Below are 27454 nucleotides of genomic sequence, written 5' to 3' on the forward strand. Positions count from 1 at the left end.
GATCTCCTGATATTCTTTCTCTGATCCGCAAATGACTCGAGTGGTTCGCCTCTGTATTGACTCTATACTTTTGATGTGCTTCACTAAATACTGATTTCAGACCTGACAACCATATTCCAAAATAGGACGCACTAAGGTCTTATATGCTGTCGAGACTCCTTCAGAATTGTTTGGACCAAAGGTTCGCCTTATCAAACCTAGAGCCTTATTAGCTTTAGCACAGTATAGTTTATATCGTAATCCCAAGACAGGGAAGATTCCAGCAAGACACCAAGGTGCTGTGGTGATCTCCTGCTGATAAGGGTTTGTCAGACAACCAGTACTCATGATGATATGGATCCTTGGATCTCGGTAGGTGTAGGACCTTGGACTTTTCGGACTTCAGAGTAACAAGCCTGGAGTTACACCAGTCATAGGCACTTTGGAGGTCAGTTTGAAGATCTTCACAATCCGACTCTGAAGTAACTTTCCGATAAAGAGTCAACAAAGAGTCCACAGTTACACTTAACTGCTAAAGGAAAGTCATTAATATAAACAAGAAAGAGCAAGAGTCCCAAAAAACTGCCTTGAGGCATGCCAGATGTTACCTCAGACCAGCCGGAAGAATGGCCATCAATTACTACTCTTTGTCTTCTTGTAGTCATGGTAATGATGGTGATGAAACAGAATGATTTTAGAAGGAGAAATTAAACATCGCGCAGAATGGCTATTGTTCTCGGGACATTTACTTACAGGATGCGAATGAGTCAGTCGCTGCAGATACTTCTTCTCGTGTTTGTCTGTGCTGTTGTGGTAGACTTTGCAAGGGTAACAGAGGTTTGAAGATGCATCAAAGGAGTTGTAGAGTTGTTTTGGGTTTGAATGATCAACTGGGTGCTGACCTCAACGATGCCGTACTCACCGACCAAGAGTCTGGCGATGTAGGTGATCCTTTGATGGCCTCCGGTGTCCCTTTCCCTCAACCTGAAGACCACTGCTTTGCCAAAATTAAAAAGGGAATAAACCTACCTAAATCTGAAGAACAATGGTTAACGGCCAACGAATATTTTAAATCCGTATTATCTCTGAATCCTCCAATCACTGTTCAGAATCTCAGCTCACGCGTTAAACTTCTGAACGACACTGTTTATGACTATTTCTCTACTAATTTTGGTCAAGTTGCACAAGCTCCTGATAAAAGCCTGATAAGGAAATACGAAGGCAAATCTAAAAATGACCTGAAGAAGTCTCTCAAAGTCTTGAAGCAGTCCGCTAACGCTGACATCACAGAAATCAATACGTATCTCGCTTATTGCGTGACATACTACGAGACAACACGTCGTTTCAAGTCAACGCTGACCTGATGAATCGTGATTATTCCATCTCTAAAAATTTCTGGGGATATGTCAAAAGGATCTTCAACAAAAAAGATGAAATCCTTCCTTCGTTTTCCATGAATGAGTGTTCTGATTACTTTGCAAGTATTAGAACTCTTTTGTCAGTAAATCCGACTAAAGTTTTCAACCTTCCAAGCTGGATACCAACTTTATCAGATCCTGTAATTCCGTTTAACCTTGAACCTCCAACATACCAACAGCTCTCAAATGTGATTAGAGAAATGAAGGTGTCTGGTTCTCCTTGTCCCCTAGATCAACTGTCGATAATTTGTTTCAAACGATGTCCTCTTCTTCGCCCCTATTTATCTGAAATTATACGCACAGCTTGGTCAACTGGATCCGTCCCAAGCGAATGGAAGGGAGCTTGCACAATCCTCGTCCATAAAAAGGAAAACGCTAATGACCCTGCTAACTTCCGTCCTATTACTTTACAATCTGTGCCTTTAAAGGTTTTTACTTCGTGTCTTCGTAATAACATTTTCAACCTGCTCTCCGCTAACAACTACATTGAACATGAAATTCAAAAAGGCTTTACACCAGGTCTTTCTGGAACTTTTAAGCACACTTGTCAAATGGCTGATATCATTAACAAAGCTCGTACCAAATAGCGTTCAGTCGTTATTACTATTTTGGACCTTAAAAACGTCTTTGGTGAAGTTCATCACAACTTGATTCAAACCGCTCTTGATTACCACCATATCATATCAAATCACTGATGAAAAGTCTTTACACTGACTTCAAAACCTCTATTCTTACAAATGGATTTCGCACTCCGTTTATATCTGTTGGTCGTGGTGTACTCCAAGGTGATTGCCGTAGCCCACTTCTCTTCAACTTGTGTTTTAACACGTTTGTACAGCATATTGAATCTGAAAAATACCGTCAATTTGGCTTTTCCCTCAAGTTCTTAAATCCCATCCACTGGTTCCAGTTCGCTGACGATGCCGCTGTCATAAGCGGTCAGGAATCAGAAAATCAACATCTAATCAACCGCTTTATAATATAGATTTATAATCTGGTGTAATTGGTCGAACATGATAATAAGAGTTGATAAATGTTCTACTTTTGGAATACGGAAACTGTGCACTAAATCTGTCCAATATTTACCCAAACTGTTGATCAATGGAGTTCTAATTCCCTTTGTGGAAATGGGTGAATCATTTCGTTACTTAGGTCGCTTCTTTGACTTCAACATGTCTAACAACCAACACATGTCTGAATTGTCCTCTCTTGTACAGAAACTTCTTCTGTACAGCCGCTATGTCCTATCTAAACTGTCCTGGCATTTCACTATAGCTAATATATCCAAAACCTGCATAACGGAACATCTCGACTCTGTAGTGAATGGCTATATTCGAAAATGGCTTGATATTCCGATATCTAGAACAGTGAGCACTGTTTTCCTAGAACGCAATAATTTTGGTCTTAATATTTGTCCTCCCTCTATTAAATTTACTCAGTGCCAAACAGTTCTACGAAATCCATTAAAAGAGTCACCAAATGATTCCTTAAAAGATCTCTGGAAATCGTCAAGCTGTCACACTAATATTCAATATGATGTGTACAAATCCAGTAAGGGATCTTAAAGATTTCCGTTCTAATCAAGAGGATAAACTGCAACACCACCTAACATCTCAAGGTTTCTTCTTCTCAAATTTTATCAAGTATTCATTGTCATCTGTAAATTCTATTTGGTCAGAGGCCCAGTTTCATCTACCCAAGAACATTTACAATTTTACCATCCGCTACATCAACAACTCCCTCCCTACACGTGAGAATATGGCAAGATGGGGATTATCACAAAGTCCTGAGTGCTCCTTTTGCCTTAATGCTGAATCACTCCTTCATGCTGTCGCTGGTTGTCAACAGTACCTTAATCGCTTTACTTGGAGACACGACTCAATCCTTAACTTCATTGCCAAATCAATTCAACCTGTATTTAATGTTCACTCTTCACTCTATGCAGATGTTAATGGTTTTCTGAATCCCTCACTAATAACTGGTGAAAGTTATCGTCCAGATCTTCTTTTCCTAATCCAGTCCAAGTGCCTATATGTTCTAGAATTAACAGTTGGTTTCGAGTATAAACTTAACAACAATGCAGTGCGTAAGAAAGAAAAACATCTGAATTTGATCAACGAATTGAGTAGCCTGCGAAAACATCCGTTTCGCTCTTCGTCGATGGGGACGTTTCGCGCGGAGGAACGTCTGCGACTCAGCGACAGAAATTCCATACTGATGACGTAAAATCTGTCCGGAATCCGGTCAGAAGCGCTGATTGGTCGACGTAGTAGTTACATTGTTTTAGTTATTGTTTACGAATGACAGACAAAAGACAAAAGGCCACAAAGGTCAAATGTATACGTGAAGAATCTCTAACAAAACAGTCAATATTTGGGGAATATAGTCTTCTCTAGAAGAAGCATTTGAGTTTTGATGGAGCTCCTTGGCAGATGAACACAACACTTTACCAAAATCGACCAGAAAACACGTAAAATTGGACAAATTTGTATTTGGAACCCCATGACCACTGGATTTATTATGTAAACATTGGTTTGCGTCATCAGTATGGAATTTCTGCCGCTGAGTCGCAGACGTTCCTCCCCGCGAAACGTCCCCGGCGGCGAAGAGCGAGGTGAAACGGATGTTTTCGCAAGCTACGAATTGAGTAGAAATTACAGATTGTGAGATTTGTAAATCTCTCCATGAGTTCTCTTGGCGTTTTCTCCGATGAATGCTCCACGTTCTTAGACATGATGAATGACATTGGCATCGACAAAAAGCAGCAACTTTATATAATCAAGAAAATGACAAATTAGCCATTAGAGCAACATATTACACCTTTTGTTGTAGAAACAGGAACTGGGATAGCCCAGACTTAATGCAAGTTTGATTTCTTTTCTGTCTTTTTTTTTTTTGCTTTTGTTTCGTTTCGTTTTGTTTTGTTTTGTTTTTTTAATGATCCAATCTCAAGCAGCCAATTGTAACTTGCCTATAGGTAGCGAGATTTACAATTGTACATTCAAAAACACAAATAAAGTTTCCATTATTATTATATATCGTGTTTTATGTAATCTACACTAATTGTCGTTTTATTTTTGATATTGTTATCATTATTATCATCATCGTTAATAATAAAAAAATTATTTTCATTAAATACCATTATCATTATTACTGCTACTAATACTTTTCTAGGTTTCTAGTTAGAGAGTTCTCTGTTTCATTTCTGTCTAACCCCTCTTTCCAACCCCTTCCCGCCCTCCCCCTCCCCCCCCCTCCCCCTCCCCCCCCCTCCCCCCATCTTCCACAATATCATGAGATACAGACACAGCATGGAGCTGTGTGATCAACAGGGAAATTATTAATGATACATAGGCAACTCACTGGGAGTTAAATTTTCATAAAAAAATTGCTATTTATATATTTTGGAAATAAGGCGATACAGCATTTTTATTTTTTCTATTCTTCATTTTCTGGGGCGTCTTATGATCGTTGATTTAAGTAAGGTACTCCGGAGGCTGCAGCGAAATTACACAGCAGGTTTAATTTTTTTTGCTCATCAAATGCGTCGTTGTTTTATTAATCTATACTGAAAAGATTAATTTCCTGCTCCGGAAACGTCGTAGAAAAGCAGTGTTAAAGTACGGCTCCAGGGTATATTCGTTTATTCAAAGAAATATTTTGATGTCATCTTAACGTGCTGTCTGCTCTGTGATCTTATCTGTCATATGATGTTTAAACGTCATATTGTAAAGTGCTATTACTCATTCGTGTGCCTTTAAAATAGACATCTGAAACAGTCTTTTTGTACCAAATGCCAGAAAGAGTGCTCCTGAGGGCAACACATTTTCAGCTTGCATCCAAGAACAACGTTGATTGGAACCTTTTGTTAAGAATTTGCGCGGCTTGTTTTAATAACATAAATTAAAAATTACATTAACAATAACAAAATATCTGTACATCTGTACGTGGAAATTAAAAAAAGTCGCCTTTATCTATTAAGACCAATGAAATACAGACATTATTTAACCTGCCATGATTCCCATTCTGAAACAAGTAAACTGTGTGCAGGTTTGTTTAATTGGAAATTTTCATCAAGGTTACCGTTTATGAAATAGGTGGTGAACTTTCGTTCGGCAGTGTCGTTAATTTGTTTGGGTGGATAAAAACGTACAGCTGTTGCAAACCATAACAAATAACTATCCTCCTTGGATTGAGCGGCTCCTAAAATGAAATAAAATCAACTATTTTACCACTTTAACATGGCTTCCAGATGTTTTAAGCTGCTCGCAATTAAATGCTTGTTTTATGATCGTTCCGAAGAGAACTTTTCTCAAGACACACCTCAATTTAGAAGCTTCGAAGCCCAGATCTACCAAGCTTCCCAAGGTTTCCTTGAGTTTCTCCGGTAGTATACAGCGTTAAGTTGGTCCTTTTTTGTTCAGTTTTGAATGTCGCTGCTTTTAGTCATGGGATCTTGAACTCGTATTTCTTTAGGGATCGGGCATCGGCTTTTTGCAAACGCTTTCTTCATTTCCATCTTGAACGCGTTGTTTCGTAGCGAATATAACCATGGGTTTATCCCAGACGATGCAAAAGCAACAAGCTCAACCCAAAGCCAAACCAAACGCATTCGTTGCTTTGTGCAGTGGTCGTTCGTCGTCACGTTGACAAAGGACGTCACCAAGGAGGGAAACCAGGAAACAAAAAACAGCGCTACGATAAGACCCGCAGTCTTGGTTGCTCTTCGGTTTCGAGCTCGTTCAGCAGCAAGCTGAGCTCCATGCCTTTCAGCGCTTAGATGTGCGATATTTCTCGACTGTTTTCTTGCTTGCCCAAGGATAAATGAGTAGAAGAGAAAAATGAACACCATTGGCAGAAGAAATGTAATTACCGTAACACACATCCAGAGCGTTGGCAAGTTTTTAGGGTTCTTGATCATGACCCGAGCCATGCCAAATACAATGGATACAATCCATACAAGCGAAATGACAAAGTAACAACGCGTTTGTGTGACAATCTGGCTGTATAAGAGGGCAAAACGAACTGCGATGTACCTATCCAAGCTCACCACACACAAGCTAAAAGTTGTGGTTACACTTGTCTGTATCCATAAAAAATCAATGACTATTTTGAACGGGTGATCAAACGGACGAGGCGATAATACACACCGAGCTATCCACACTGGGTCAATCACCAGTCCTACTAAGAGATCTGCCAGTGTTAACGAGCTCAGCAGCACGTTGGCAGCGGTTCTGATGGCGCGAGATTTGTGCATGACCCAGAGAAAAGCTGCGTTGCCAAGGATGGCTGGCAGGGAAGCAATGCCATACAACACGGCCAGGCTCACGGACGAGGAAAGTGATATATCTCGACTACAATGGTTTGCCATCTTTGAAGTTGACTCTAAGCGTCACATAAGTACAAAGTTGCTTTTCTTCACATTTACGTTCACTTAAGATGCGTGAAATGTATTCGGAGGGAGTGTTTAAGTAGTTTTTAAAGTGCCCTTAAAGCAGACTTTCTGCTGATCACCTATTCTCACTGTAGATCCCAGAACCTCGAGTGTTACATCACCTCTAGAATCAATTACATTTTAAAATTCTCGAGTTAATTACATGCACTGAAGCTCTTGCTATCCGTCACTCTACATTGTGAATAGGAGATGGTTTTTGCATGGTGCCGTCTTCACAGCAACTTAAATTTTATGCAAATAACTTTAACTTTGACATTGTTGACTTCTATCGGGAGGTCTGATCTTTAATATTTCAAGAACAATAAATCCCGCCCGTCACTGTGGATTTCAAATGTCCGAATATAACAGAAGATCTCCAAGTATAAATTAACCCTGTGGTGTAAATATTGATGACTAGCATACGCACACCAGCCCAGTCGTTTGTCTTGATTATTAACATCTCAATAACTTCAACTGATGCCCCTAAGAAATAATTGTTTTGCCGACTATGGGAGCAGCTGTCGCCTCATCTGCCATCCCTGTAATCTCTGAATTACTAGAAATAACACATAGCTGATTCATTATTCTAAAATGTCTTCGATTTGTTGTTTCGTTTCGTTTCATTTCGTTTTGTTTTTTTTTAAGAAAATAATCGTTAAAACTACACTGAACATTGACGTGTTTGTCACCACAAGAAAAAAAAAAGTGTCACAGCATTGACTTCCGCAAGGATCCACTCTTGTTCGTATTTTTTGATGTAATGTATCAAGCATGAGACGCAGTGTTTCTACACGAGATGAAACACCGATAAAAGAGTTGAAAATACCACGCGCAGTGGAGTATTTTTGACGATCTTCGATGGTGATCAAGGACTGTGTCGAATGCTTGATATTACTTCTCAAACAAAATTATTTTAGAAGGAGAAATTAAGGATGCAAAAAATGAGAAGTCCAAACACTCTTTAAACTTAATGCACCTATCAATGTAATGCCGGCGGGGTGGGGGGGGGGAGGCAGGGCATGGGGTGGGGATTTGATTGTCTTTGTTGTCCCTGGGGTAGGGCATTTGACTGATCTTGTTCTCCCGGGGGAAGGGATATTTGAATCTTTCTTCGCCCGACGTGGAGATATTTGACTGCCGAGTTGGATGAAAAAGACTGAGACCGAACACATGTTTCCCGCTTCCACGCTTCACACGTGCGCCATACGGTTTGAAAAGATCAGGAAGTCATGGAGGCCGATGAGAACAAGCGAAGGCTGAGTGGATTTCACTGTTTTGTCTTCAAATTTTGTTTGTTTTAGCGTGTTTTTGATCAATTGAACCTCTTAATATACTGTGGTATCAAAGTAAACGGAAGTAAAGAGAAATCAAGTCGATTTTTGCAAGTACAATTGATTAGTGCATGGCTCATTCGCTACAATCACTGTAAACTTATAAAACTGACTTTCTTTGTACCCTTCACTAAGAACGGTAAATTTAGACTTACAAAATGTGGACTTTCTCCTGAAGGTTTATGTATTCTACGCAGTGTAACACGGATTATGGTTAAAACGTATAATTGCAGCTGTAACAGGAACATGTATCTTTGGTGATGCAGCAACGTTTATAAAAGATTGCAGAGTTTTATTTGGAGAAATTTTTATTGTGCCTTTCGTAGGTTCTGCCTTGGGATTGACAGCAATGTCCAGCCTGGGGTGGGGAAATTTGGTTGGATTTGACTGGAATGATTTGCCCGTGGGCAGGGAATTTGATTGCAAATTTTTGAAAAAAGTCAAATCCCCGCCCTATGCCCTGCCTCCCCCCCCCGCCGGCATTACATTGATAGGTGCATAAAATCTCCAATCTGAAAGTGGGGATAAGAGTGCACAGATGTCTGGCATTTTAGCTTAGTTTGAGATTATGCGTCCTCCAGAGAGATTTAAAGTCACGTTTACAGAAAACAGCCGACGTCAGATTTAAGTTGAGAAATTCTCAAAATAGAAAATGAGCAGATAAAAACAGCTCATAGCAAGTCTTCTGGAAAAGACTAGCGTGAATCTACCGATTTCCATGCAGGTATAATGAAAAGTGAACGACAAGTTAAGGGAAGGTTAGTCACGTAATACAATTAACATTTGCCGTTTGCTGTACACGTGATTCTAAATCTCTATCGTCATCATCATCATCTTCATCATCATCATTATCATTATTATTATGGGTATGAGTATGATTATTTTGGTTATTATTATTAGTAGTACTACTATGGTCACGATAGTTTTGGTATTTTTGGCTATTTTAATTAACCAGCAGCTTTACACCCTCATCCAGTTAAAAAAAAAAGAAAACAACTTTTTTTTTTTAATAAAAATAAAAGCTGGTCTCTTTTTTTTATATTGCCAGACCTGACCTTAATCTTCCTCAGTGTTGCCCATCCGTGCCCCATTTGCCCTTTCTGTGTTTCTTGTGTTTTCTTCTTCAGTCTGAAGCAATCATTTTAATATTTAGATCAGTTCTGTGTTCGCTTGGTAAGCAAGAAATGGTTTAGGATAGAGTGATCTAGCCGCGTAGAATAGTGTGACCTCACTGCTCAGAATAACATGACGTAGCTGCGTAAAATGGCGTGACCCAGTCGATTTGATGGCTTTCTAATGTAAACTGATTGTTCTTTGCTTGCAGTGTGATTCGTCAGAAGCCTCGAGTCGTACTGAATGTGGCGCATTCTCTTATCAGTCACTTGTCTCCTTTCTTGAGACAAATTGACTTTGCCTTGGACTGGATGCACGTCGAGGCTGGCAGGGCAGTTTACAGGTACCGTTTGTGCGAAGTCATCATGATGTGCTTGTGTTCTTTTTCGTCCTTCTTTAAGCTTCTACCTTTTAGCTCTGTTGATGACTACATAGACTCACAGGAATTTCACGCTCAGCCAGCCAGGACAGAAGAGGTTTTAAATTTAGTGTAATTTTACCTTTACACGTGGGAGTAAAACTATGTTGTTTTTGCGAAAACAAAATTCTCTTCAAGAAAATGAACAGATATATTCCACGAAATTTAACACACAATGTCACGTGAACGCTGTTGGCGGAGAAAAAAACTAGGATGGCGCGAGGGATGCGTGCGGCGTGTTGAACGCGAGTGATGCGAGAAACGAGGGTGGTGCGAGGGAAAGCCAGAAACCGAATCTTTGTTGACGTTGCTTGCTTTGCATTTTAGGCAAGGTGAACAGTCTAACTGTATCTACATTGTGCTTAATGGCCGTCTCCGTTCAGTTGTAACACTGAGTAGTGGTAAAAAGGAACTGGATCGTGAGGCAGGACGAGGAGAACTTATGGGAGTGGTGAGTACTGGGACCTTGTCACGAAGTTGAATGACCGTTTGTTCTAGAGCCTTGGTATTCATGGAGGGGTTATGTGTCGTAATACAAAGGGAATACAAACAGGGTAAGCGCTTTTTACGTCAGAAAAAAAAGAGTGAATGTCAAGCGGTGGGAGGGGGTGGGGTGGGGTATCGCGACTTAAGAAGCGAGGAGGGTACTGGAAAACTGCAAGTGTTTCTGGAATCGTTACTGGGGACGTGCCGGTCAGCTATTGGCCAATTTTTTCCTGTTCTTAGTAACAGTCATAGAAGTCTTTGCGAATGGTAACTCGTCCCATGGGCATTATTTTACCCATGATAACCGGAAGCGGCAGAGAATTGTTAGAGAGGAAAGGTCAGTGTTTTTACTTGAGAGGAAATGGTTTAGAGTGTATTCATGGGTGATCTTTACAAAGACATGATAAAGTCGCTGTTTACCACTCGGAGAAGTAAGCCAGCACCCATCTGGGCTTTTGAATAGTCTTTTCTACACCTTTACCGATCTATTGCTGTGTTAGTGAAATAAAATTTGCGCGATCGGATAACGGAATTGTTAAACAGTTGGTTTGTCTAGGAAGATTTCCTCTTTAGCAGGCTTCGTTCTTTTCTATTCAGGTCGAAGTCCTTACCCAAGCTCCAAGAGCAACAACTGTTCACGCCATACGGTTTGTTCATGTCGCATTTTGTTTGTTTGTTTGTTTGTTGCTGTTTTTTTTGGGGGGGGGGGAGGGGGAGCAGGAGGGAAGGGAAGGTGTTGTTGGGGGCGGAACTGCGATCCTACTTTTCAATAGAGAGTGAAAGCACGCGGTGTTCAAACTTCTTTCCCCCAATTTGCACCTCAACTACGTTAAGGCAAAGCCGTGAAATGCAGTCGACCAGGCTACGCTGATTGATTCTGTCACTTTTTCTTTCATCGGGGGTTGATTCGTCGTCCCGTTAAAAGGGAGCATCACGCCAGAATACAACTCGTAAGCAAGTAGTAAACTCGTCTTTTTACTTAAACTGTTGCGACAGGCCTTAAAATGAATTCACCATTAATTTTTCACCTAGACCGAAAAGTATTCATAACCATTGTTTTCAATTTCTCCTACAGTCTTAGTCATAATTGTTGGGACACTTTACTGTCTTGTGGCCCTCCTAATGTTGGTGTATAAGATTTGGTGAGTTAACTGCGATAAACAACATTGAGAGGAAGAGGAGACTTACAAGAAGGAGAACAGACAGCGTTCAGTGGAAGTGTCCCAACAATTTTGGTCTGAGATTGTTGGTAATACTGTCGTCCCAAGAGAAATCGAATACAATGGTCATGCAAAATTTGGTTGGTGGGGATAAACAAGGTGCATTATAATCTATTTGAAAATGGCGAATGATAATCAAGCCTTGGGTACGTCATATTAAACACAATTATTTGTAAATTCCCCTCGACCTCATGTCTTCTTGCGTTTAGCTGAGGATAAGGGCTAGGGGACTCTTTGTAATATCTGTCATTGAAGGTATCATGAATCTCACTGGCGTTCATTCTCGCACATAACTACTTTTTAAAAGTCCTACTGCTTCTGTTTTAATAATTGTCTTAAATATATGAAATATCTGTATTAATATAGGGACACTGAGCTGGCAGTTCTTCCGGATGGTCTGCTCAACACAATCAAGAGGCATTTCCCACAGGTACCCTTTATTTATTATTTAGTACTAATGGTAATACTGAGTAGAGTCCAATTCGGTCTGTTAACATACCAGTGATCAACAACGCAGGAGTCCGATTTGTTTAATTACGAGTATGATTACAGACTGAATTGGACGACACGAAGTTCTGTTACCATTTAATCATAATTTTTAAAAAATTGTGATATTTTAAACTTTTCTAAAATTAAAACCCAGGATATTACTTGAATTTTTTTTTTGTCTGCTAGAAGTAAAAATAAAAACCCATCCAAGTGCGCGCGCTATAGCGTGTCTTTCCCGATTACTTAAACATGATGTGTACTGTCCTATTAGTGCTGAAATCAGGACAGTTGATCGCCAATCAGATTTGAGAATTTTGTTATAGTTATGATTAGAACCATAGTAACAAAACAGGAAAGACAAAAGTGGCGTTAGTTTTTCTGATATTTTAAAAGTCAAGCCTTCCTTCAGTCGTCCGAAATATCGGGAAAACTCAAGTCTTCCAATGTCTTTGCTGTTTTCTCGTTATAGTTCATTCGTCTTTGGTGTCAACAACAGGATTTGGATGTCGTCATAATTATTAAATTTCCAGTATTTGTACTTTTTTCACTGATTTCTTTTCTTTTAACTTTGTTCATGTCCCTTTCCTTATCATGTTACACAGGTTGTTACTCGTCTAATCCATTTGTTGGGTGAAAGGCTACTGGGTCAATACAGACGAAGTTCCAGAAGAAGCGCAACTTTGCTCGGTAAGAGTAGATTTTTTATCCGTTTTCGAAAACGAACACCTCCGTATCCGTCAGTCCGCACGAAAACCGTAAGCCGAATTTTTCAAAAAAACTCCACTCTGGGTACCCGAAAACGCCGTTAACATGTGGACGGAAGGCGAAAACGAACAAGAAAAACTTCCGTTTCAAAAAAATGCCTGGATACGTGTCGACGGGGCCTCAGTTATGTTCCTGAAATCCCCTTTTTAGGGCTTGTGAGATACTCTAATTAACAAATAGTTTCCATGTTGCCGTGCGTCTGTTCAGTAATAGATCACAGATGACGTCAAAATGTCGTAAAAACAAAGAAGTGGCACACGAGCCGCAGGCGAGTGTGTCACTGTTGTTTTTACCACATTTTGACGTCCTCTGTGATCTATTACTGAACAGACCCACGGCAACATGGAATCTATTTGTTTTATACAATGATCAGAAAAGAAAAAGACCGATACACATACCTGCCTCGAACCGCTTGACCTTTTGACCTTTTCATCTTAGCTTCTTCTTTATCTTACTTGTGTACAGTTTCTTCGAAAAGTTTTTCACCGTCTTTTCTTGCTCAAAGAAGAATAATAGCGAAAACATTTTGCAAAACAGCGAGTCTCTCGAAGCGAAGACACACGATGGCAACTGTTGTGAAGATTTCTTGTAGTTTAGGCATTGTCAAGTAGTCAATAGCTTTTTTGGTCTCCGTTTCTCCATTTTTCTTCTTTGTAAATAGCTCCTGCTAAACTTTTTCCAAAGCTTTCACTTGCCTCAATCCGAAATAATCTCACAAACATTTTCAAAACCGCGCGCCATGTTGAACAAAACAAAGAAAACAAGTTTCCCGTGACGTCATCCATGTATCTGTACTCTAATAGATCATGGGCAACGACCAATCACAGTGCGCGTAGCATTCACATCATTGTATAATCTCTAATACGTGATGTACAACTTTCTACCCGCGATAGAGTGGGTAGAATTTCGATGAAGGAAAATTAATAATCACGACGTTCACAAAGAAACAAAACTTGTTGACACAACATAAAAAACTTATTTTTCAAATAAGCGCCAAACCTGAAATGCAAACAATGTTCGTGGCACTTTCAATATATGCAGGGGTTAGCGAATCTGGCCATCTCTAGCTGTCTTCACAGTTCCAGTGATACTAGCGGATCTCCACCCTGTCCAGAACATCTGGAGTGTGCCAAGAAATTAAGGTCGAGGAAACTAAAGTTGCGACGTTTTTCTTTATTAATGGTGCGGAAATCAAGATGAACAAAAAATTAACGCAAATTCAATCCGAGTTCATTTCATTTCATTACCTTCTTAAAATAAGGTATATCGTCTCTGACGTAACCTTTTTTGTTGTTGCTTAGAAAATCACCTACCGGTTGATAATCAGATATTTGGAGGATCAAATCTCGGCACAGTCGCAATCATCCCTGCGTCTGAAGATGTACCCATATCTAATTTCTCATTTGAACTCAGCTTAGCGCTTCACTCAATAGGTAAGTCAAAGAGAAAACATTTCCTAAATACCCACAAAGAGTTTACCGTGGCTACCAGAGGTTTCTCTCTGGTGTGCGGTGGGTTGCTCCGGTCGCAGGTCGACAAATCGGATCATTTTACGTTTCTGTGAAACTGCCCACTTACCCCTCCCCTAAGCCAACATTTTGCCCTAAGTAAGAACTAAGTGTTAATGTTGGTTTAGGGGAGGGGTAGGTGGGCAGTTTCACAGGAACGTAAAATGATCCGACAAATCTTCGGCCGAAGTCCGAATCCACTAGCGGTGAGCGGATCATTATAAAAGAGAGATTGAGATTCACGTTTACTGCAAACAGCAAACGTCAGACTCAAGTTGAGAATTTCTCAGAATAGAAAATAAGCAGATAAAAACAGTGCCGAACGATTCCTATGGTTAAAACTGGCATAAAACTACTTATTTTTATGTAGAAGCAATAAAGAGTAAACGGAAAATAAGGGGAAAACGTGGTGACGTGGTACAATTCACGTCTGCCGTTTGGCGTAAACGTGAATCTTTATCTCTCTTAAGACTTGATCGAAACCGTAAACCGCACATGAAAAGTCTTTGGCACCCAAAGGCCACATGACGTATCTGTCTATTTCTTAGGCAACATTGACGTGAGCAGTGTACTACTTGAATGTTGGAGTTTAGTTTTGCTCGTTTCCTTTTCGTCATAGGTCCTACTCTTTTGCTAACCAGCTCGTTGGTCCGAAGTAGGCTTGGTAGCTCAGCATTAGACAGGTTTGTGATTAATGTCCGTGCATACATGTCTCTCTAAAACAGCAATTGTGGAGGGCTTTTTTTGCGTTGCGTAGCAGTTCTTCTATGATTGGTTTCATATTCCTTACCTTTCAAGTTATAATACTTTGCTAATTATGCTGTGGTGTGGGCATGACGGGTCTTAGTGTCTTTTCAATCTTTTGTAGTACGCTGTTTGACTATAGGAACATTTGCAGCGCCAGCAGAGTACCACATTGCGCAAGCAAGCAAAACAGAATAAGCCTTTAGTGATACCTAAATTTAGTGTCATAAGAATTCTTCCCGTCACATGCATCTTTTTGCGGAATGAAGTTTTTTTTGACCGACTACCTTTGTTTCGATTGATAGCATAAACGAATACCGTCTGTCGAGCTGGTTAGGGCAACAAGAAGATCTCCACCGTATAGTTCTGTATCAGGCTGACACCTTCATGTCTGCTTGGACGAAACGCTGCATCAGGCAGGTGTGTGTAGAAAATCGCTCTTTCACTTGAAAATATAAAACGTAACTCTTGTTTATAGTAAAAGTGCACTTAGGTGCTCTTTCTTCAGGTACTGCACTGAAAAAAATCGCGAACAAATGATACTAGAAAATAACATGGTTAAAAACTCCAGCTAGTAGAAGGCAACCAGTTGGCTATTTACAAACATGGACGAGGGGTGTAACTCGAGACTGCCTAGAAATGTTGTAGTTTACGTTTCCGGATTCAGTCACCCTGTCACTCGTTCCCTTCGTTGGATGGGTAGGGTAGGGTAGGGTAGGAGGATAAGGGTGGTTGAGGGTACCTTAGTTTCTGTCATTTGACAGTAAAACATGCGAATAGGCTAAGGCAAAAGTCGCTGTTAGAAGCTGACAATATCCCAAAAGTGAACTGGCAATTATCCGTCGTGTGATGACGACAAAAATATTCTTCAGAGATAGGCAAGCAGGTGTACCGTAATATAGCTTGCATGGGCAGTGTTGTAGTCAAAGTACTCGTTGAGCTGTTGTCTTTAATCTGTAGGCGGATAGCATTGTTATAGTCGGCGTTGCAGAAGGCAGTCCCGCAGTAGGACAGGTAATCAGTTTTAAGTCTATTGTAATACCTTGATTTGTACATATTTAAAGTGGCTATAATATCATGGTTAATTCGAAATAATTGTGTCAAAAAGTTTATGGTAAAGCAAAGGTAAAGCAATGATATTTACGTCAATAACCCGTGACAGTAATGCAAACGATGAAAATAAGGTCGACGGTGCGCTCTAAGCAAAAGGCATTTCGCATTAGAGCTTATTTCAGGGTTTCCTATTTTCAAATGTGTTTTAAAAGTGTTGGATGAATTCCAAATAATCATGACTTAGATCTTTCAAACAACTTTCCCGGGTGGGAGACGTTTGTTGGAATTTTCCCACCAATTTTGTCTGAGGTAGTCAGGTCATGTATCTGCTGGTGTTGACGCGAGGTTTGATTGACTGCTGTACTTTTTACGTCATAATCATATCATAAACGTCGTCGTTGTTTTTATTCATCGTCATTTAGCTTGAGATGCAACTGGAGAACATTGGCGTCCGTTCCCAGAAGGAACTCATCCTCCTTCACCGCGAGGACCCCTCCAAGGGCTTCCGTACCTCGCATACTGTGGACTGGCTCAACGCGCGGGGCTGGATTTGCGCGCATCACCATGTGAGTTTAACAATTTCTTTAGCCTTCTTTGCCGCTATCCCTGCATTGCTGACACCTGACACCCCTTACCTCTCTAAACGAGTGTCTATTCGCAGGAACTGCTTGTGTTGCGTCCAATATTTGCTGCCCTCACGAAGCCCTTCGAAACCTCTAGTTTAATTCGGTCATCCTGTCGCTAAGCTCTATAATAAGATTCAAGTCTAGTAGGGTCTAATGTGTCTCAACCAATTTATCATTTTATTTATTTACTTATTTTTTTTTTTTTTTGAAAACTTGACCATACATTCTAAGGCCTTGCGCACACGTATCGGATATTTTTAAAAACAGAGAACTTTTTCTCTGTTTTTGTCTTCTATTCTCACGTAAACGGTTTTTAAACAGTCCCCAGAGTGAAAATTTTGGAAAACCCCGGCTTTTCGTTTACGTGTGGCCGGACGAAATATGAAGGTTTTCAAAGAGGATGATGTCATACATCGTATACATGTAATTTTAGCATTACGCATGCTCTGTGAGGGATACTATTGTCTTTCCATCGTTTGAGCGTTTCCGTTTTTGTTTTTGTTGGTTTGTTCGAAAACGGAGAGGGAAAAACTCCTTTTTAAAAAATATCCGGATACATGTGGACGTGGCCTAACTTGTTTCAACTATCGTGAATGTCTACCTTACCACCTGATGAAAAATGGTATCAGTTGATTGAGTTGCCTTGCGTAATGTAATATGAATTTTTTTTTTTTTTTGATGAATTTCAGTGTAGAGTGCAACTATTGCAGTTTTCTTTTCCATCCTGTTTCAACCCAGGTCCGATGCCCAAAGAAAATTTTTGGCAGACGTCTTTTGTCTGAAAAGGTATGAAGTCAAGAGTATCCACGCATGTAGTATAGTCCTAGTATGAAGTCAGATTCACGACTTTAAAAGCGGGAAAAAAAATGGTTCGAGTTAACTCTCGCAAAGACTTCCGGTACTGTTAGTGGGGTCAGGGGAAAAACTGGCCAATAGCAGACCAGCAAGTCCCCAGTAACTATCCATCCCAGAAACAATTGTGGCACACATTTCGGCACCAGTTGCCTTCTCGTTTTTAAAGTGGAGACTGAATTTTGCATTCTTTTTTTTATTATTATTATTCACGGTCTGTGTGGTGTATTTTTAAACGAACCCTTCTTTTGTGCTGCAGTATGCTCAGGATCCAGCCAGTTACCCTCTGCCCAACAGGTGATTAAAGCATTGTTATATACGTAATCATTGTTGTTGTTGGTCGTTTTTATGGTAGACTTAAATTATTTATCATAGCTATAGTTTTTAACTAGGAACTTTAATATTTCAACGCGGTCAAACGAGCGAAACATTTGTAAAAGGTAATCAAAATGCTTTGAAACTAAGGTTCTTGTTTTATCACCGTTTAGAGTTTGATATCTTACCAATTCGCCCTTATTTACTGGACGTTTCGAAGGTGTTTTTGAAAGGCTCTGAGTGTTTGAAAACTGTTAGACTGTTCATAGTCACCTGTTTTTTCGTAAGATTGTCAGGATCGATCGCTTACCGGTAAGGGGCGCCCATTTTGGTTTCATATGTACCGAGCGGGCGGGCGTCGGGGTTTACAGCAAGATTTGACACGCATCCAAGATAGCCGCCCGTAACCAAAATCTTCGATCTCGACGATCTTACTAGAAAATAGAGGACTGTGAACAGTCTAGAAAACTGTCGGCTCCAATTGTCGACATAATTGTACTCAGGCGCGAATCATTTGCAACGAAAAGAAGCTCATCATTATCAGGAAAGTGCAAAGATAGTTGGGTTAAGTATGTTTTTTATACATCCTCGCCTATTTTTACCCTTAATATTAAATTCAATCACATTAAAAGGAAAATAAGAAGGGGCGTCAACGATGAACGTTGTAAAGTTGTAAAGGAAAACGCTATTTGAGAAAAAAACAGTTCGCACTCTTTACAGATCATTTAAAACTGTTTCATTATGTTAAGTCTGTCTTATGTGATGGGAGTATTCAAGATGTAAATTCGAGGAACGATTTTGATGCTAAAAAAAATAGAAAATAACCGTGGGGTTAAATAGGCTGATGTATTTTGATAGTTGCTAACAAAAGTTTGACTCAATTTGAACCGCATAGAAACTCGGATTTTTCACGCCTTGCTCGAAGACTAACCGGAACTTCCATTGGATTGGTTCTTGGAGGCGGAGGCGCAAGGTACGTGAGGAGCTCACCCTTTTACTTTCAAGAGCTGAAAAACAAATAGTACTTTGTGCTAGTGCTACCAGAGAGATTTCATTTAAGTGTGGCCACGCCACAGGATTTCGTCTACGGTCTGAAGAGTTAGAAGTTGACTGTCTTAACAGTTAATTAGCGTGGAACCCTGTCATAACGAATTGCCAAATGAACTGTAACGAATGTCATCGTCATGATTAACTTTTCATGGGCGTTCCATACACTTACCTCTTTATAAAACAGGGGCCCATTACATCGGAATTACACTATCAGATTATTCTGTCAATAAGATTCAAGTAATCGTGAATACCCCTGTCCCTCCCTTCCAGAGTACAATTTGGGAACCTAATTACAGTTGAACCTCCCGTGACCAACCACCCAAGGGTCGTACCACATGGGTCTGTCCTGGGACCACAACTAGTTGGTGGCAGATGAAAAGTGCACTTTATTTGTTTTCTGTTTGATTTTAGAGGGTTGTCTCATGTTGGGGTCATCAAAGCCCTGGAAGAGACAGGTTGGTTGTTTGTTTATTTTTTATTTGTTTTATTTTTATCTTTGTTTGTTTGTTCTTGATTGACGAATGCAAGAGATGAGCTCCTGGTGAGATTGTGTTTACGTCTCTTTTATTTCCTCTCGAAATTCAACAAAAACAGTTTATGGAAAAAAATCATTTGCCCAAGCTGCTCTTGAATCATGTTCTTAACCTGTTTTGTAAAGCAAAACTGAGAGTGGAGAAACAAGCCCGTTAATACTTTGACGGTAGTTGCCATGGGTGATTTTGTATTATAACAATTCTAAAGGCCTTTGTAATATTCCGAGACTTTCACTCCCCTAAACAGGGACTACCATTGGTTAATTCTTGCTCACGTGGCCTTGACTAAATTCAAATGTATCCCGATCGTCATACATCAGCATTGTACCCTGCTCGGGAAACAATAGCACGTAATCAAAGCATGGTTGAAAGTGGCGTGACAGAAAATGGGATAGACACGTGGTCTCGGGAAACATCAGCACTTTCGGGAAAACAAAACTATCTGTTTCCCTGACATTAAGTGTATATTGATTCTACATATTCCATCACCATTTTCTGTCAGGTATCCCTATTGACATGGTTGGTGGCACCAGCATGGGCTCCTTTGTTGGCGCAGCCTACGCAGAGTCTGGTGACGTCAACAAGATGTGTCAGAAAGTCCGCGAGTGGTCAATGGTAAGAATGCTTGTTTCTCCTATTTTCCCGGGATTCCCGCAAAATTTCCTTTGGCATGAAATGTCCCGGGCGCTGTTGTTGCTTCTAGTTCGGCTAAGTTTGCGGACACTTGAGCGAAAGCCCAGCAAAAGTAGTGCGCAGTCATTGTTCAAACCAAAACACGTTTAAACGACATGGAAACGCGTTTACGCGTTCCGGGTGTGAATAGGACACTGTATGCGCTGTATTCTACACGAGACGGTACACGGAAAGTATGGCTCTTGGAAGAAAAAAAAGACAGTGTGCGCTCCAAACGGTAATTTAGACGACGACTTCTTTTTACTCCTAAGACCAGAATTCATTTCTTTTTTTCTTTCATATTTGAATTTGATAATCTCAGTGAGGTTTAAATAACAAAATGCCAAATTTGCACAAGTGCACAAAACCCCGAAGAATTCTGGTATTAGCAAGAAAATGACGTCTTCCTTCAAGTGGCCTTTTTTTAACATTCTAGTTAGGTTTAATTGTCACCCTTTGCATAGACCGCAGGGCATAGATACTCAACACCGAAAATGATAAATAATTGGGCTTATGGATGCAAATTGTATCACTGTAACATACATTATCTGTAAATTGATTTGCGTCTCTGTTCTTTTCGCTTTGCGTTTGAATTTCTCTATTTGGTTTGATTTCAGGATATGACATCCATTTTTAAGAAGATTCTAGACCTTACTTATCCCTTCACCTCCATGTTTTCCGGTAAGTAAATCTTGCTGTTTCTTTCATTCGTTTTATCATCATCATTGTCGTCACAAGCATTATCGTCATCGTCACCATCATCGATATTTTCCTTAATCAAAATACACTCCCCGACCCCCTCTATCGCGGTTCGCTATTTTTGCACTGGGTATGGGGGATTACTATTGGCCCAAATAATGAGAATAACAATGATATTCATCCTCCTCCTCCCCCTCCTCCTCCTCTTCATCATCATCAACATCACCATCATCATCATCATCGTCATCAACAACGTCATCAACATCATCATCATCATCGTCATCAACAACGTCATCAACATCATCATATTCAGTCCTTAGTTAAGATTTAAAAATCATAGCTAAATTCTTAAAGGCGTTTGTATTGCTGTTGTTCACAGGAAGTGGTTTTAATGCAAGCATAAGAAGCACTTTTGCAGAGCGACCAATTGAGGTATATTGTTAAACTTGACAATAGTTTACTTGCTAAACTTTTAAAGAAATTCGTGTAAATGCAACTTAATCTTTAATCTCACTTAAAGTACGAAACTGTTTCTTTATAGCAATGACATCGCCTTACCTGAATACGCCAATTTCCAGATTGATGAACTCCGCTAGCCGTACTAATCCTGAATACCTAAAAGCTCTGCTGAGAAAGCAACAAAAGTCCTAAAACGATTGGTCTTTTCAGAGGAATTCAATTCCTAATGAGACTATCTTTGAAACCTAAGTAAACTAGATGATAAAGACACGTTTACCCGACAAACGAGATTTTCGTTACATGTCTTTGTTAAGATTTTGAGGAAGAACAGGGTCAGATGAAAGCATGTTGAGTTAGCCCATAACCGGGGCCCAATATACCGGAGGTGTTCAATACCGGAGAGGTTTTATCTGTACTTAACTAAGTTTATTTACCATTACCATGGTAGGATCTTCTGTTGCCTTATTTTTGCATCACGACTGACATCACCTCATCGAGAATGAGAGTTCATACGGACGGTAAGACCTGTTGTTCATTCTAGTTAAGAAGTTATCTCATGGTTTCTGTATCTTGGTCAAGTTGCTGTTTATCGTTTGAAATCCAAGTTAATCTCCTCCTTCATAAACCATTCGTTGTCCTTTAGTACAAATAGTTTACTCTAACCTCTTCCCTGTTTTTCTTTCTCATTAAAAAAAACTCATTTTTTTGAAAATCTCTTTTTCTTCAAGGTTTGTCTTCAATTTACAAAATCGTCTCTCCAAATTTTGTGGTCGAGCTTACAAACGGCGACAACACCATCACTGTGCAGAGAACGTTATTATGTAACATAACAGCAGTAAAGCGCGTGCTCTGATTGGTCTTTACTATTTGCCCATCGGTGAATGCTAAAAAATGGCAGCGAGCGCTCAAAGCAGTGCACGCCAATTTCTCCTTGACTATATTCTTTTTTTACATCGTAGTCTGTTTGACGCTGACAGAAAGTTGACAAAAATGGCCAAGGATAACATGAGAAAAAAGAGCAGTTTTACAATCCACATTGAAACGAAAAACTTCTTTTTCTTTTGATTATGTTATGTTATCTGAGCGTGTACTTTTGAGTTATGATAGCATTTGGGAGGATTGTTAAGCACTCAGGAAGCTAGATTCGCACTCGGCAATTACCTCGTGGGACTCTTAACCTTTATTCGTTCTTAGCAACCGTAGTTATTCACTAAATTCTGTTTATATTTCATTGAAGGCTGTTTATGGCGTTATGTCCGTGCCAGTATGTCCTTATCAGGTTATCTACCTCCTCTGTGTGATCCCAAGGATGGACATCTGTTACTGGACGGTGGATATGTCAATAATTTACCTGGTAAGTCTAGTTATTCTCTTGTTTACTGTAGTCTTTCCCTTACAAGAAAACTTCCTATGGCAGCTTACATTTTTGCATAAGAGAAAAAGCAGTGCCAACTCTTACAAAAGTTGTTTAATAACTATCCACCATTTTGTCATATGCCAGTTTGGACTATTTGGATTTTGATGCCTAGTGAAGTGTTTTTATACTTACTGCTTGAAAGTATGTATTCTTCTGCACTTGACTTTCTAGCATATTAACTTTGTAGGATAAGGAAAGATTCTTAAAATAACGGTCGATTTCTTTCCTTTCCTTTTGTTTTTGTTTTTGTCTTTGTTTGTTTGTTTTTTCTGCTCTTTGTATTTTCTCTAAGCTGTTTTTCGGGGTCCTGTTTTAATCTAATGATCTAATCCGTTCATTTCGCCTGTCTTGTACTATATCAGCGGATGTCATGAAAACCATGGGAGCCCAGACAATTATAGCCATCGATGTTGGATCAGAGGATCAGGGTGATCTTACAAATTACGGTGATCAGCTGTCGGGATGGTGGCTGTTGTGGAACAAGTGGAATCCTTTTGCTGAAACCGTCAAGGTTTGTGCTCGTCGTCCAAAAAAAACAAGTCGGGAAACAAGTTATTGTTCAGTCATCTTGTGTTATCGAATCAGTCGTTTTTCCGACTAGCAAGATTAAGGAACACATACGACAATACCTCTCTCCTGGAATATTCTGATTATCCATTCTTTTTTTTTTAAACCTTCCCAACAAAGATCAAACGAAACGTTTATTTTAGCAAATAAATCGGTGGGGGGCCACTCCAATTAATACCCCCTAATACCCCCCTCTTCCCCCTCCTCAATTTTTCTTCGTCTGGGGAAGGGCGTCAAAAGTTATCTCTGATTGTGGTGGCTGTGTCGGCACCTTTGTTCTTTGGAATATTCCTGAGGAATATGAGATAAACAATCCTTTTTAAAATCTTTTTTCTTCGTTCGTAAGGATCAGCTTATCTCTTCCATTAGGGGATGCTACTATTCGGAATGGTCCATTTACATACTGTGGTGCTCCGTGGTTGAGGGAGTGAAATGCAGTAATGTGGTTTTATGGCTGTTTAATCCAGGTTTGGCTACGTATTTGTCTGTTCCATTGCTATTGCTATACCATTTCAGATTCCTAACATAGCAGAGATTCAGTCCCGATTAGCCTATGTATCATGTGTGAGACAACTTGCGGAAGTGAAAGAGAGTAGCTACTGTGAGTACATCAGACCTCCTATCGACAGGTAATGCAATAAAAAGTAAACATGTCTTTTTTATTCTCCTTTGAATGATAAGCTTGTGTTCGTGTTGACATTACATTGAGTTTTCGTGCAACACAAGCTAACCTGCGAATAGAGCCGCGTCTCATCGTTCTCCGTCCTCTGGGGACGTTTCGACAGACGATCCAACGACGGGGAGCGATAACAGGCGGTTTCCCGTCATTGCAACTTAAACTTGCTGATTAAGAGGCTTCATCGAATAAATTCACTGATTGAGCGCATTATCAAGCTGCCTTTTGGTTTATTAAACTACGGAAGAACTAGTTCACTCTCGGTAGAGCGTTTGACTACAATGCAAGACGTCGAGACTTCGACCCCCGGGGCCGCACCCGGACTCCCAAACCACCCCGGGGCCAGACCAATACTCAGGGCCTTAGAATGACTGGGAGATGAAGATACTGCCCTTGCCCTGCATTAATTAACCCTTTACCTTGGCTCGGATGACTACATAAAAAGGTGGTCCCGCCTCCAGTAGAAGACTTTAAATATTGTTCTGAATCAGTACTTTCGTCCTAAATACATTGAAACTGAAATGAAGTCCTTTTTCCTTTTAATTTTCAGATTTAAGACCTTAGAATTTGGACGGTTTGACGAGATAGTGGTGAGTAATAACAGACCTTCCTGTCGATTTGCAAAACAATCACAGCCATTGTTATATAGCGGGAAATTACTTCTCAACAGCGCGCGGTCTCATTGGTTACTTCGAGGTCACGTGATATCGAACAATGAAACTGTTTCCCGCCAAAATCTCTGAGCGGGCAACATTGCAAAAAATCTATGACGTCAGGGGGTAAAAATGCAATGTTACCCGCGAATGTTGACCAAAGACCGCCGTTACAGCGAGGTTTAATGAAATTCCAGCTTCAAAATTTCCACCTTTATAACAAATCACATATTTTTTCGTGTGTGCATCTTCACAAAACACTTCCATTTGTTTATTTATCATCCCCCAGGAAGCGGGTTATCATCACGGAAAAACGGTTTTCGGCGGCTGGATAAAGGGAAACAGATTACCTGAAATTTTCAATGAGCGCCCGTCAAAAAGTCACATGACTCATGTATACGCAACGTTACAGCCTGCTAGCAAGGTAAGAAACTCAATAGATTTTGTCCGGAATCGAGCCACCTCGGTCAGTCCAATTTGACTATGCGTTAAGGTGACTATGAGTTAATGTTTTGCGTACTTAGAAGAATAGAGGCAATGTATGAAAGATCGCGCGTATCGTTAAAGTTGAACCTCGCTCAACTTTTACGCGCAACACTTCATACATCGCATCTATTTTGTTTATGCACACACGTAGTATTGAGGTAGAGTTTGTCCTATTGCTGCTTTAGTCTTCGCCTTAAGGTTGATTTCCACTGACGCGTTTTTGGCTACGCACTTTAACGCACGTAAATTTTAATCAGGTGAATAAAATAGAGGCAAGATAAAAAGTATTGAGCTTAAACGAGAAGATGAGCGAGGTTCAACTTTTACGTTTACTAGCGAACTTTTTTGCATTGCCTCTATTTTATTTGCGAACGTAAATTTTACGCACGTACGCATGTGAAAATTACGCGACACTGGAAATCAACCCTTAATGTGTACCTCTTTGCAGCGAAGTGACTTAAAAAGGTTGTAAAAATATGATTTTCCTAGATTTCGACGAGTAGCACCTTCACCAATTTAGCAGAGCAGATATCCCGGATTGAGCCTCCCTATATCCACGATTGGCTGCCATACTCTTCCTCCGAAGATATGTTAAGTACCAGTGCTCCAGTCGGTCATCATATGTTCTCTGCCTCGGAAGACGATGAAGAAGACGAAGATGACGAGACTATGGTACGAGTGAGGCCGAGAACAGGGTCTCTTTCCGAACACGAAGAAATTTTGGCTCTTAAAGCGCAGGCGCAGGCCATTATTCGACGGGAAGAAGCCGGATATGACGTAAGCCACTTTCGCTTAAGCCTTTCGTCACTTACCAAGGGTCAATACATCTATCCATTGTTTTGAACACGTTATTATTTTCAATAACTGTAGAGTAGGCCTCTGAGGTGGAACAGAAGGTCATTATTACGAATAATAACCTAGTGCCCCATTTCAGTGGCCACGTACAGTAATGACCTGCTGGTTCTAAAACAATTGAAAGGTGCTTTAAATCGAATAATGCCCTCGACCTTCGGCCTTCTTAAATAATAACCTCGAGCTTCGCGCTCGGTCATAATTTTTAAGGTCTCGGTGCTCGGGCATTTTCCTATATTGAAATATTTGATTCATGTTTTCCTAAAACAAGATATCTAACTTTGGTAATTTTGATTGGCAGTCCGATGACACCCATCTGCGAAGAAGAGTGGGACCACTTCGAGTTAACACTATTTCATAGAAGTTCCCAGGCCTCTGCAGCTTATCTTTTCTGCCATGTGGAAAATAAGACGCTTAGTAACGCGTTACATGAAGAAGATGTTTAGATCTCCTCAGATACAATTGGAAGGTGCTTAAAGTCACGTCGGAGAACAATAACGACTCAATTTGCATTAGTGAACGGATGACTGTAAACTCTCTATGTGCCTTTGCGCTTGGAACGTAATTAATTAACTCTACAAAAAAGAAAGAATCACTCAAATTCAGCTCAAAGGAATTTAAACCAGCCTTAGGTTAATGCTGGCCAAATCGTTCATTTCTGGATAACAAAGGAACTCCGTGCATGATTTGACAAAATTTTCAAGCTTTTTTGTCTTGGGACTGCACTGAAATTGCATTTCGAGATGGACTTGCTTGCCCTCCTTTAAAATGGTCTACCTGATCGTAAATAATCACCTCCCATTAAGGTACAAATGTCAGAAGCTCCAAGAAAACGTTAAAATGCGCAAGTGTATCCATTGCGACTAATCATTTAGTCAATGTCATGACGGAAATTTTCATTGAAAATTTCAATTGCACTTTAGTCAAATGCTTACTTCTAAATCATATTCACATGACGTACGCTTAAATAGCTGGGAAGGACAGTTACATTCTGTGACGTCTAGCGGCAGTGTGAAGTAGCGATTTTGCAATTTGTTGCACGCGTGTATATTTATTTTAAAAATAGGTTTGCAATGCCAATTAAAAAAATATAATTGGGGAGATATAGAAAGGGTACGTGTGTGAACAGGCGGTAATTGCCTGTCTTGTTCATATTTAATTATTTCTCATCTTCAGGAAATTTATTTTGGAAATAAATGGTGTGAAAATTCTTGGTTTGCAACCACGCGACAGGGTGGTCATGTCACGGGGTCTAAACAATAGAATTTTTTCTCGAAGAATTTGCATGAAAATAGAGTTTACTTTCCAGAGGAGAGAAGTGCTTTTGTTGTTGGCCACCAACATGGCCGCCGCAAACTATAATTTGCTAATTTTTCTTCAAATGTCTCGCGCGCTGTCAATTTGTTGTGGATGTCGTTGATCGATTTTATAGTGAAGAAAAAAAAACTAGTAAGAAATGTAACTGCAATTAAATAACGTTATACCGTGAATTGCTCAGTTGTAATTGTTGCTGTTTGTTTGTTTTGTTTGTAAAGTGTTAAATGCGAGTAAACGTCAGTTTACCTTTGTGTTATCTTTAAACAGGTAGAGTATGCAATAACCCTTCTTAAAGTCGTGTGTCTTATCTTTCGGGGGCAGC

General features: G+C 40.0%; 2 protein-coding genes across 2 annotated transcripts in view; one reads left to right on the plus strand and one right to left on the minus strand.

Annotated features, from left to right (window-relative positions):
- The window catches only part of LOC140937001 (patatin-like phospholipase domain-containing protein 7), a 54886-nt gene extending 27432 nt beyond the window's left edge, over positions 1-27454 (plus strand). The window contains exons 19-43 of the mRNA XM_073386519.1: positions 9487-9618; positions 10021-10144; positions 10777-10826; positions 11766-11829; positions 12491-12575; positions 13955-14086; positions 14781-14844; positions 15211-15325; positions 15866-15919; positions 16381-16524; positions 17323-17370; positions 17696-17733; positions 18647-18724; positions 19213-19256; positions 19837-19949; positions 20624-20687; positions 21085-21137; positions 21613-21682; positions 22402-22518; positions 22944-23092; positions 23665-23777; positions 24375-24414; positions 24767-24901; positions 25453-25740; positions 26117-27454. Coding sequence (XP_073242620.1) covers positions 9487-9618; positions 10021-10144; positions 10777-10826; positions 11766-11829; positions 12491-12575; positions 13955-14086; positions 14781-14844; positions 15211-15325; positions 15866-15919; positions 16381-16524; positions 17323-17370; positions 17696-17733; positions 18647-18724; positions 19213-19256; positions 19837-19949; positions 20624-20687; positions 21085-21137; positions 21613-21682; positions 22402-22518; positions 22944-23092; positions 23665-23777; positions 24375-24414; positions 24767-24901; positions 25453-25740; positions 26117-26176 — 2374 coding nt within the window. The 3' untranslated portion in view covers positions 26177-27454. The remainder of the gene's footprint in view (positions 1-9486; positions 9619-10020; positions 10145-10776; positions 10827-11765; positions 11830-12490; positions 12576-13954; positions 14087-14780; positions 14845-15210; positions 15326-15865; positions 15920-16380; positions 16525-17322; positions 17371-17695; positions 17734-18646; positions 18725-19212; positions 19257-19836; positions 19950-20623; positions 20688-21084; positions 21138-21612; positions 21683-22401; positions 22519-22943; positions 23093-23664; positions 23778-24374; positions 24415-24766; positions 24902-25452; positions 25741-26116) is intronic.
- On the minus strand, positions 5818-6889 carry LOC140936633 (5-hydroxytryptamine receptor 1D-like). Its single transcript, XM_073386130.1, has one exon. The coding sequence runs from the start codon at positions 6766-6768 to the stop codon at positions 5818-5820; it is 951 nt and encodes a 316-aa protein (XP_073242231.1). The 5' UTR covers positions 6769-6889.

The sequence above is a fragment of the Porites lutea genome, chromosome 5, assembly GCF_958299795.1.
Source record: "Porites lutea chromosome 5, jaPorLute2.1, whole genome shotgun sequence".
Classification (NCBI taxonomy): Eukaryota; Metazoa; Cnidaria; class Anthozoa; order Scleractinia; family Poritidae; genus Porites; species Porites lutea.

What these genes read in the sequence shown, in the direction of transcription:
- LOC140936633 (XM_073386130.1), bottom strand. Translation starts at nt 6,768, where the DNA reads ATGGCAAACCATTGTAGTCGAGATATATCACTTTCCTCGTCCGTGAGC.